Genomic DNA, 12,060 nt, shown 5'->3' with positions numbered 1-12,060 from the left:
AGCAGGAATCTAGAAGCTTACCTTTAGGATATAGGGTGCTGCTAAGACCAGAGACAGGGGCAGTTGTTGGAAAAGAACTGTATAAGCACAGGTAGCATGTACTGGGTTACAGAAAGGCTGTTTGGAGATGCTCATGGAAATGTCTCTGCTCTTGCCTTCCTTCACTAGTTTTTGTATTAAAAAAAAATACGCAAGAAATTACCTGTTCTCCTGTAACTACTCTTTATTCTATATTTGCAACTTTGTGCTCTCATCCTGCTTTTTGTTTTGGCTTCCTCCCTTCTCTTCCATTTACTCTGCCCTGCATGGATTAGCTTAATATTTTCATATTTTTAAACACTTTTTCTTATTAGAGACTATCTACCAGTACACACTTACCTGGATTTTCAGGACTTTTTTGTGTTTGGCCCCTGCAAAAAAGACAAAAAACCTGACTTTCATTTGCAGTTCTTAAGTGACTGAAGCATACTGAAGTCTATTTGAAATCAAGGCAGTGGTTAACTTCAACAGTAGAATGAGTTTTTTTATAGATTAGCTCAACTCTGCCCAAAATTCTAAAACCACATTACTTCCTATTTCACTTATAGGATCCTAACATGAGCTAAACTGTCTTGAAAAAAATTCAAGTCACTGAGGTCAAGTCTTCAGAAGCAAGAAGACTCAGTAAATAAATAGGGGACCTAGTCAGGAAAACAGAAAATCATCTTTACTAGTTGGATTCAAGGTACTGAAAGTTGAGATCATAAGTATTTGTAAGGTTGATAAATATTTTTATGGCTTTCAATTCTAGTTTTAAACTCCAGTTAATGCAAAAGTGTAAAATCATGTTAGCAGGTGCTGTAAAACCATGTTATGCAGACTAGACTTAGCTTTCATTGCATGTAAGTTGTTCTTTTCTCATGCAATGTTCTTGCAATTTTTGCTCTTCTTCTACTGCAAGAATATTATATTCAATGATAAATCATAAAGTATTAAAAAGTGTAACAACCTGTAGGTCTCAGAAATGTATTAATGATGATTTATTAATACGCCAGGCAATAATATGCCTGGCAGATTTATAGCATTCCTAAAGATTCATTTAGTTAGATGGAAGATTGTGTGAAATGTATATGTTACTTGGTTCTGGATGTGGCAGAAGTATCTAGGGTGTCCATGAGGTCAAGCTTTGCTATTCTTAACAGATGACATTAATAAATGAGAGGTTTTATTTTATATAATTTCCAGGTGTCCCTCTGACCCACAGATTATTGCTCTAATGCAAAACAGTCCAGAAAAGAGATATCTGAAAGTTTTGAAAAAGAAAGCTGAATTGTTTCACTTACCACTTTGGAAAGAAAGACAACCTCCCTTCATTTCTGTTGATTTCTTGACTTAATTTACTTACAATTCTATTTAAAAGAAACACAGAAATAGTTTTAAAAAATCCTTGAAACTTTACAGTTTTTTTCTTAACTGCTTTCCCTCAGTATATACTAAATCAAATCTGGTGATTCAGAATTATTATTTATGATGTGGTAAGAATATTGAATTTATTTTTTTTCTTAGTGTGGAATTACTCTATAGCCCATCCAATTGAAAACTGATTTTTTTAACATAAAAACCTGTAGTGGTGGATCAAGTTTAAAAATAAACATTAAACCCAGCAAGCTTTAGAAACTTTGGGTGTGGTAGACATCATGCACTGCAGTACTGCTTTAAATAATGGTGATTGATTACATTTGCACGGCAAAAGCAGATAATGCTTCAGGAAACAACTTCTGCAAGCTTATGGTTGCAAAAGCAGAGATTAGTTGTGCCCTGTGACTACTCTCCATTCTTTGTGTCTCTATCCCTCTGCAACCAAGATATACCTAACCCAGAATCCCTCCAGTAACAAAGGTGAAGAGGTTGATACAGCTCCATGTTATAAAACATTTGCAGGGCAGAAATGCTCATGGAACATTTGACAACCGTAGGTGTATGATGAGAAGGCGGGTGTGTTTCTCATCACTCGTGTAGTTCGTTTCCAGCAGTCGGGTGAATAACAGCCAATGAAAGGCAATCTTGAGTAAATTCTCAGTCAGGAGGATGTATTCATGCTGCTAATGTTGCTGGCAGCCACAGCCAGCACAAACATCTGGGCCTGAGAGTTTTTACATTGACTGACTCTCTGAGAACAGCTCTGAGGTTACTGGGCAGTCATCACTGAGATTAACAGAATTAAGGCCACTGAGGGCAACTGAATCCTGCTCTGCTAGTGATGAATGTTTTGTTTCAAATAGAGCTTTTGTTTCAAATATAGTTTATGGTGAGTTATGATCTCTTTCTTAATTCCCAATATTTCTTTCTGAGGAAAGTCCCACCTAGAAAGTCCAGTGGCAAACAAAGCAAGTTCTCTTCCATACCTCTGCTCAATCAAACTTTATACCAGTATTGTAAAATCTTTGTTTATGGCCAGGCAGTTACCACTCTGTTTTGTTTTCTTTCTTCTCTCGTGTCTGTTTCAGCTACTCAGCAATACTAATTCCTAGGGTGTTTTTCCAAATTACCTAACTTGAGCAAATCTTTCATGTCTAACTTTTTTTTCTGTGCTAGGACTTGAGGAAGACAAGCTTGAAGCCAACAAAACCACACTATTTTATTCTTTTTTTAATCTTGAACCACACTAAATATCTTTTTTCTTATTTTGATTATCCCTCCTCTTACCCTTGTTACTTTCTTAATACTTGCCTTACTGTAATTCAGATTAAAGGATAAATTCAAGGCATAGGGTTGCCCTGTTTGACTATGGAAACTTCTAGGGGGACAAGTACCAGAGAACAGGCAATTTCAGATGGGTATGATCAAGCTGTCTGAAAATGGGGAAGAGGAGAAATTTGAAGCTAAGGATATTTTACACAAGGATCCATGTATGAAAATAGAAAAGCAAAGGAAGGATAGTTTCTGGATTTTCTTTTTTAAGAAAGTACTTTGCAATTTTCTGATTTGAAGCAAATATTGTCCTACTTGCCCCTTTTGTAATAAGCACATGCACAAATGTTAATGATTTAAGAAGAATTACAGACATCTTAATCTAACATTGTTACACAAGCGAATTATATAAAGCAAGAAAAATGCCAAGGTACAGACTTAGGAGTCCTCTTACTCTTCTTTCCTATGCAATCAACACTCCTTTGTGCAAAAAATTTCTTTCTGCTGCAGGTAATAAGGAAATTTCTGTGTGAATAATGAATTCCATGTGAAACATCAGGGAATGTTCAGGGGTGGAAAGTGAATTGAGTAAACCAGTGCTTTGTTTGAGCCGTGGATTACAGAACATGTGTTTGGCTTATTCTCTCTTGTGGAAGAGACAGAGGAAGGATCTTTCATAATATTGTGTTTATTTTCAGCTAAATAAGTAAAATGAAGATTGCTGGGTTTAGAGCTAATCCTTTCAGTTCAGACTTCCATGGGTATGAATGAGTTCTGAGTGTCTGGAAGCTTTCTGGACCAACCCTGGGCTGGCTCCTGTGAGGATTTACACCAGCTAGTTTTTGAGAAGAAACTAAATGGAAAAAGTTGCTCTTTTTACCTTGCTGCCAAAAAATTAATAATTTGCTGCTTAAAATGCAGTGTCTAACATTTAGATTAGTTTAGATTTCAAGTTTATTTTAAATGCTCCAAACCAATGGCTCAGAGAGTTTATTAGAAGACAAAGTTCAGAATAGTGACGCTTCACCAGCAACAGTGTTACAGAAGATGGATGCAGTGAGCAACTGAGTCTGTAGCCATGAGAGGAAGGAAGTACCAAAACCACACTGCTTTCTGAGTTGTGGGAGTGGATGATAGAAGAGGATAAGGCAACAGCACTTGCAGAAAATGTTACTCAGACTTCTCTTTCTCTTTCTACCTCCTCCACCAGATGCTTAGTTTAAAACTGGCAGGAAGTTGAAAATGAAAAAAAAACCCCAACACACAGCCAACCCCCAAGCAGTACCCTGAAACAGGGTTTTGTTTGCTTAACTGCAGATACTGTTGTTATGAGTAGACTCTATTCTACCTGTATTGGGATAAAGGAATTAAGATGGGTTAGTAAGATAGAAGGCAAAGTCCTCTAGAACTAGGAAGTTGCACAACTGCATATTGAGCACTGCCAAGAGCAGTTTGTGATGATGTCTTGGTTTTGGCCTTTGAGAAAAGTCTGTTGGGCAGGTGCAATACTGTTATGTTGGCTTCAAGACTGGCTGAGTATCAGTTATGCTCTAAACCTTTCAACAACCTTTAGCATCTCATCTGAGAGAGCATGTGTGCCTCTGCCCAAGGCTCTCTATTCAAAAGAAAAGGGCACCACAGACTTCTTAATGCTTAGGTTTGCACTTCAGCTCTCCTGAAAGTAAGGACATAAGCTTCCTGAAGAAGGTTGAAAATTTCAAATCTCAGGTTTGTAACCAACCTGCCACTGAGGGATCAACAGCTTGAATTAGGACCTGGACATACTGAAAACTTGGAAATGTTTTCTCTCAAGATAGGAAACAATAAAAGTAGCAAAGACTAACTTCAGTGTTTAGATCATAGCTCAGGTATCAACCAACCACCAATGTTATTTTGAATGAGACCTTCACTTTTCCTTGTTTATTAATTCATTTTAACTGAGGCACATTCTGATGAATATGCTTTAAAATGTTTTGCAAGACTCACATTTTCATCCACAAGTATAAACCTCTATGTCCTTCTGTGACTGCTAGTAGTGATAGTAGGCAATAAGAAAACTCCATGTATCCCTTAAGCTGTATATTGAAGTTTTTTTTTTTCATTAGATTTATTAGCAAAATGTTAATTACACCCTCATGATTAGGTCTGACAGCTTTTTATTAGTTTCAAAAATGGTCTATCATACTTACTAATGACACTTTTACCTACTTAGACAGTTAAATATTCTTGTAAAAGTCACAGAATCCTCCCCAAGTAATGACACTGTATATTTAATACTTGATCAGTAGATTTGCTCAAATGTATATATTTAGTAAAACCACACACCCAGCTCAGGAGGTCTGTATGGATGTAGGCTGTGGTTTGCAAATCTTGTGTAGCTGCAAGTGCTGGGTTCTGTTCACAGGACATGTAGGTCAGCATAGTCCTGCTAAAGTTACTGGAGAACAATCTCTCTTGATTATGTACTTTTGATTCATTCCACTGGGCGATGCTGTAGGTGTCACACTTGCTATTTTTATTAAGCATTTTTACAGAATATGCTCAGATTTTACCACTGTTGTTAAAACAGTTTTTTGCTTGTAGAAAAACTATTCTCACTAGGAGAGGTTTGCATTGTGATATAAAAGTAAGGTGTGATTGTGCTGTAGTAGAAATCAACTGCAAGCACTTCCTATTTTGGTGAGAACTTGGAGATTCTGAAGTAATGAAATTGATTGAAAAGGTGACAGATTTTTCACTCATGAATTTTATTCTGTGAGTATTTTTCTGGTTGTTATTGTTGTTTGTTGTTTGTTTAAATGGAAACCAGAGCTCTTTTGTATTAAAGCTCTTAATTCTAGTTTTAAACTAGAAGTTCTAACTAAAGTTCTTCATGTTTGTTGCTGAGCTTCACTCTTAAAGCTCATGATTTCAAGTTGTCTTCTTGTTGAGAAACCCAAAAAATCTGACTAGAAAAAGCTGTAGAGGATCGAAGGAAAGATATTTCACAATGAATCAACTGTTCCACACTGATTTATCTTTAATGCCCACCTAAAGGAGAAGCCCATGATGAAAATCACTTGAACTCCTCAGCTGTTGTCTAAATATCTGACTTTTAAAATTTTTGCTTTGAATAAAGTAAACAGTTAAACAATGAACAATTAAATCATACTTCAAAGGTAACACTTGCAAAAATAGTTTAACTTTTGTGGAGCTGCTTTAATTCAAAGCATTTACAGATAGGTTCCTTTGAACATCTCCCAAACAACCTTTTTTTGTCTTGTATCATTGTGCTTGAGCAGCCATGACTATACTCCTTTTATTTTGGTACATTCTTCTTTCTCTCTCAAAACGTTCTCAGCTAAGGTAATTTCTAATGTTAAGTTGGTTTGGCTTTACTTACGGCACTCTGAGTTTGGGAAATTTCTGAATATCATTTTCAGACATGTTCTGAAAAAGAAACACATGATATTTATCACACGATTGTTCATGGAACTGATTGTGACTTACAGAAGCTTGCATGTTCAAAAATATAGCATGAAGTTTCAACTGATAGGAATGTAAAGTGCATAGAGGACAGCCTGCCCATCACATGGCTCAGAAGGGAACCTGTTTTCACAAAAAATCCTCTCTATATTTTTTGTCTTGCTGCATGTTGTTTTTTTTACTTCATGTTGCTGCCAGTTGTATTGAACTATGTAGGAAATTTATAAACAACGTGTGTATTTGTTGACACACAAAGGACTTCAACAAAATAATCACATCTGGCTTCTTCTGTGGCTAGAACGTTTTAATGATAGTTTGTTAAGACCTGTAAGGAGAATTAAAATCTTAAACCAGCTCTTAGCAGATGAGAGGTGGGTAAATTTATTTGTTTACCAGCAGACGAACCATTCTTCCAAGATTCATTTCATATTCATGAGACTCTATGCAAAGTTAAAGGCAAGTCATTCCCTTTTCTGATTTGGCAGCTAATCCTGTTCTTTATTGGTATTATATTGTTGTACTGATTTACAGGCAAAGTTAAATTCCATCCCAAAAGAACTGGAAATAAAACCTTCTTGTAGAGATTGTCAGAGATGCTTAAGCTAAAGCAGGTGAACAGACAGTAAAACAAAACATTTCAGCAGTGTTTTGAAGTCTTCCAATTTTTTTATTTTTTTTTTCTTGCTTGTTTTTCTCTTGCTCTGTGGATATTGCTTTTCACTTTATGTTACCATCACCTAGCAGACAGGAATTAAAGAAGTCTTGAGATACTATAATTCATCTCAATGGACAGTGTTAGACAATTAATAGAGAAGTGCATCCTGGTAACAACCTATGCTGCTGATGACAGATGTGAGTGCAAATCTGCTTTAAATCATCATCCATGGCATTCTTCCTGGCAATCTTGGAATTGTGCTTCTCACAGTAAATATAAAAGGACATCATATTTTCAAATGCTATTTTAAACACTTAGTTTTAAGGTGATGTGCAATGAAATGCCCTTTGTAAATGTGTTCATGGTATTTGTAAACAAGCATTTCCTGTAAAGGAGGAGGTGAATTCAATACAAGAAAATATAGACTGAAATACATGTGTGTAAAAAAAAAAAGTGCTTGGGTTCCCCAGCATTCCATATTTAAAGAAAGTTGACTGGCTGATTTTAGCAAAGGCTTTTACTTCTCACTTTTCTACCTCAGTAACCATCTGCTAAGTGCTTTGCATCTGCCAATGCAAAACAAGGAGGAGGTGAAACCGTCACTTGGTGGGAATTTTGCAGCAAGGAATTTTACAATTCTACTTACCAAAAACCTTTGTCCATTTATGCTGTGCTTTCTCACGACTTTCTCACAGTCCTTATATTTCAACTGTCAATGAAAAGAAGGTTATTGTTGCACCACTCATTGTAAGAATAGTTTAAGACACAGAGACAAATGGCAAGCTTTGTGTAGGTGCTTTAAGGTACCTTTTGGTGTGCTAGAACATAAATGGCTCATTTTCTTCTGTAAACATGGACTTTTAACACAAAGATTTTTCAGTGGACTTGAGTATTTTCATCCATTTAGGAATATGTAATTCCTCATATTTAGAACTGACTTTACAGTTGCCTGGCCCAAAGAAATATTTGGAGAAGGTTGTAGTACTGATTGGCATAATAGTTGTGGAAAATGGGAAGTACAGCAAAAACCTTACTATCTTGGAATACTGAAGGTCTGATCCCAGTCACTGAATTAATTCAGTCACTGAATTCCCACCTTTTCTGGGTGGGAATGTTGCTTGTTAATGCTGGAAATTATATATCATATTTGGAAAGTTTTTCCACAGTAGCATCTAGGACAAGGACATGAATTTTAGAAGCTGCTCAAGTGCATAAGAAAAGACAGCTCCTGCTTCTACCAGGCAGAAATTTAACAAAGGGACTTAGGAAAAAACAAGCAAACAAACAACAAAACCAAACCAAAAAACTAGCCACATTTAACAAAATTCTTAAATATCTCCAGTGAATGTCTTAAGGTTTGTTATGGGGCTTTTTTTATAATTTATTGAAGAGAATATAACGTGAGAACACATCTTGTATTTTTAATCTGCCAGAACACATTTTTCCTGTTTCAAGTTGATAAAGTCCATACCAGAAAGAACCCACAGAGTGGGCATAACAACGTGACTTTTTGGAGCCTTCAAGACAGAAGAACATATCTGTTCTTGCCTGAAACTTCAGTTAGTTAGAGTGATGCAGACAAATGATCCTGTACTGCTGGGAGAATTCCCCTAAAGCAGAAAACATCTTGTAGGGAGTATTATGTCCTTTCTTAGTTCTATCCTGGTGATTAATTTTAAGGAGTAATCTTGTCACTTGGTGTTATGTGAGAACAGATCCTGAAAAAATCTGAACAGCGGAGAGAATATTTTTAGGACCCACCTTCAGTTACTCATCTGCAGGAACAGACCTAACTGTGCTAAATTTTTAGTACATAGATTAAGACTTTTGTGCAGACTGAGGACTTGAATCTGTAAACAGTGTCTCTTTCATACAGTGAGTGCTAGCATGACATTACCAGCACAAGTCTAAATGTAGCACGGAACAACTGCTGTACTTGGTAGAACATATTAATGTGGCTGAGACCTAATCTCATTCTTAAAGTAATTGATGAAAAGTACTGTTCAGCTATTAAAAATAACCCATGGGGTATTATAAATATGAATATATTTGCTTTTACTAAAAAAAAAGTAAAGTCTTTAGAAATTATTCAAAGGTTTGGTTCTTCATTGGTCCTTCCCTATTTTGGCTATGTGGATTAAATGAGCATAGGCTTTAATTTAACATACCTAGAATCATTAATTAGGTGTTATTACTGTTAGTATGAAGTATTCTTATTTGAAAAATCTGAAACTGAGGACTTTATTCATGCCAGTAATGCATCATAATACTGTTACATAAATTAGTGATGTGTGTGCTGGCTGAATTTTGCTAGTATAAAGGTGTAGCCTAAAAACCAATTGACAAAAATCTTACCATGGCCCTGTGCCATGACCATGTGCCATGTGCCATGTCTCCTTAGGTGAGGGAAAATTTGAATGTGATTGTCCTTTGAAAATCATGCCACAATTATCTTTGTTTAGGAGGGAAGAAAAATACCAGTCCCTCTTGGACTTGAATCCTGGAGTTTGAACACACCACTATGGGCAAAATATATTATTCAAATGCAAATAAGTAATTCCTAAGGTATAACATTCAATCCTGTAATTACACATGTGACGGAAATTTGAGGAGAAGATCTGGTCACTTATGGTGATTGCCCAGAGCTGGCTGACTTAGGCTGGCATGATTATCTTACACAGATTTCTCAGATGACTTTGAGCAACTTTTGCCCTGATTCACCTCTGTAAAAGTGGAATGTCAAGATTATCTCTATCCTGGGGCATACCTAGCTCAGTAGAGAGGAGGTACTAAATAATTAATGTAACTAGGCCTGTTCAGTTATAATAGAATCACAGAATCACAGGATTGTTCTGGTTGGAAAAGACCTCCAACCATAACCTAACTCTACCTGCCATTAACCTAAGTCTACCAAGTCCAGTGCTTAAACCATCTTCCTGAGCACATCTATACATCTTTTTAACACCTCCAGGGATGGTGATTCAACCACCTCCCTGGGCAGCCTCTTCCAGTGTTTCATTAACTTATAGTTAATCCTTTTTATCACTGTGGAGAGTATCATTACCAAGGCTTTCAGGGAACCATTTGCCACCTTAGTCTCTTGGAAATGGTGATCCAACCCACCACGAGCAAGTGTTGTAATGTGTTTCATATTTGTTTGAAGTTGCCTGTTAATAATGATCTCATCTGTTCTACCTCCAGTTCTTCATTACACGTTCCTGTGCCATTAACCCTTGCACCCTAAAATTAGATTTGCAAATAGTTGCCAGTTTCCTTTCTCTGGAGATTTGGTAGACATAGAGTTTGTATTTGATCTGCTTGTTTGTGTTTGATCTGCTTGTTTGTGTTTGATCTGCTTCTCTGTATTTGCTAGTTTTGTGTTCTAGCTTGCCTCAGCTCCCCTAGTAACTCTCATTGAGTTATAGGGGCTGTTGAAAAAATACATTTTGCATTATTTCAAAATGAAGTCCAAACTGTTTGAACTTTTACAAGTCTAGTCTGACAGCACACTTAGAAATTAATCAGCTATGCTGGCATTACTTGAAAATCTTCCCAAATCATCTGATTGATCTGAATGTTAAATTCCATGTTGACAGTTTTGGACTTTGGGGGGAATGTATTCAGTTGCAAAGGGATGGAGCAGGCACCAATTCTGATGCAAAATGAAAAATAAGCATTTTGCAGAGAACATACAGAAATGAAATTTTAACAAAACTGGCTCAGTTACATATTCCTGGGCAATTACAAATGTGTCCTCACTGCTGTGCAGAGGATATATACTGGCAGTGAATGCCTACATTGCCTTTCAAAGTATTTCTTCAGTCTGTAAACTCCTCTGCTTTGTAAAATTAAAATTACAGCTCATCACAAGTGAAAAAAAGGTCAAAAGAAATGGTTTTTAGCTAGTCAAGCAAGGTAATGTCAAAAAAGGTAACAGTGTGAAGAAAGAAGGGATAGCTAGTAACCTTGAGCCCTGAGTTTTGCTCAGGAAGTTTTAGAATAGACACTTCAAACCAAAAGATGAAAGATTTTTTGAACTGAGACTAAAAAATTAGGAGCCCATGTGTCCCCAACTAAGAAGCTCAGCTTCTTAATTGTCGGTGGTTTTTCTTTTAGTTTTGCAGCCAGCTTTGCCCATTTAGCACAAACAGTGCTACAGTAGTTTGTTCCTCCATCATACAAAGACAAAACAGGATTAAACTCACCGTCTTGAAATATTCTGCCAAATCATCTGGGTTCCACGTAACCACTTCTGAACGGTAGGGAATGTTTCTCAAATCCATGGTAAGTTTTCTGCTCTGGTTGGTTAGAGAAGGCTCATAGCTGTACTATCCATGGAGCAGCCATAGATTCCTGTGTGTGACCACCTCCAGCATGTGCAGTAATTCCTTACTTCATGCCCAGCTTCTTCTGTTTCAGACCTGTTGTGTTGGTGTTTGTTTGCTTTGGGTATTTTGTTGTTGCTTCTTTTTTTTTTGCCTTTTTTTTTTTTTTTTTTGAATTAGAGCTACGTTGTTGGGACATCCACAAGAGATATTGCTTCCTCTAATACAAAATGGTCTCTTCTCAGAAAAACTGTCAGCTAGTCAGCCTCACCACTTCCTTTGTCTGAATACAAATAAGTAAATGAGGAAGCACAGCAGAAAATGTTCTGCCTGCTACGTATAAGTAAGCTCCTATGGGCCCTATTTGCTTGTAATTGCATACAGAGATATTTACTTATTTACATACCCTGTACAATATAAAATTTTTGTCATATTATCTGCATAGACATTGGTTATTGCTTCTGTGCAAGTCTAGCCCAGGCAAGTCCCCCTCCAGAAAAGAAAACATGAATTTAAGTGAATCTTCTTTAACTTACCTTTCTGCCTGAAGTGTCCTATTATCTTTCTTTGCTTTGTGCAACAATAAGAGGTTATTGTTGAAGATGTAAATAAGGAGGCATGCATGAATTAGGGATGGATGGAATTACAGTCAGCTTTTCTTCAAATAAGGAATCTCTCAGGGAAACTGAAAAATAGACAAGTTTAGATGAAAAATTATTACATTGCCATTGTTTCAGTGTTCCATTTTTCAGCTGCCTCTAATGAGGATTTTTGTGCCTGAAAAAAATCCACAGAATGTGGTAGACTGCATTTGTCATGTGCAGCCAATTCAAGCACCATCCCATCAGTAGGTCTCTTTGGTGAGACCACATATAGTAATTCCAAATGTACCTGTTTTGTTTTGGTTTTTTAAAAAAGCCAGCATGTCCATTCTCCCTTTGCCTG

At 36.6% G+C, this 12,060-nt stretch overlaps 1 protein-coding gene across 1 annotated transcript in view; it reads right to left on the bottom strand.

Annotated features, from left to right (window-relative positions):
* LCP2 (lymphocyte cytosolic protein 2 (SH2 domain containing leukocyte protein of 76kDa)) overlaps positions 1 to 11,073 on the bottom strand; it is a 24,627-nt gene extending 13,554 nt beyond the window's left edge. Inside the window, exons 1-5 of the mRNA XM_010001936.1 lie at positions 10,996 to 11,073; positions 7,437 to 7,499; positions 6,053 to 6,099; positions 1,323 to 1,388; positions 379 to 410 (exon numbers count right to left, since the gene is read on the bottom strand). Of these exons, the coding sequence (XP_010000238.1) occupies positions 379 to 410; positions 1,323 to 1,388; positions 6,053 to 6,099; positions 7,437 to 7,499; positions 10,996 to 11,073 (286 nt within the window). The remainder of the gene's footprint in view (positions 1 to 378; positions 411 to 1,322; positions 1,389 to 6,052; positions 6,100 to 7,436; positions 7,500 to 10,995) is intronic.
* Positions 11,074 to 12,060: the final 987 nt, after the last annotated feature.

Source organism: Chaetura pelagica, unplaced genomic scaffold, assembly GCF_000747805.2.
Source record: "Chaetura pelagica isolate M959 unplaced genomic scaffold, ChaPel_1.0 scaffold356, whole genome shotgun sequence".
In the NCBI taxonomy this organism is placed as follows: Eukaryota; Metazoa; Chordata; class Aves; order Apodiformes; family Apodidae; genus Chaetura; species Chaetura pelagica.
The sequence above is the reverse complement of the archived record's forward strand: the minus strand, read 5'-3'. Positions and strand labels throughout refer to the sequence as shown.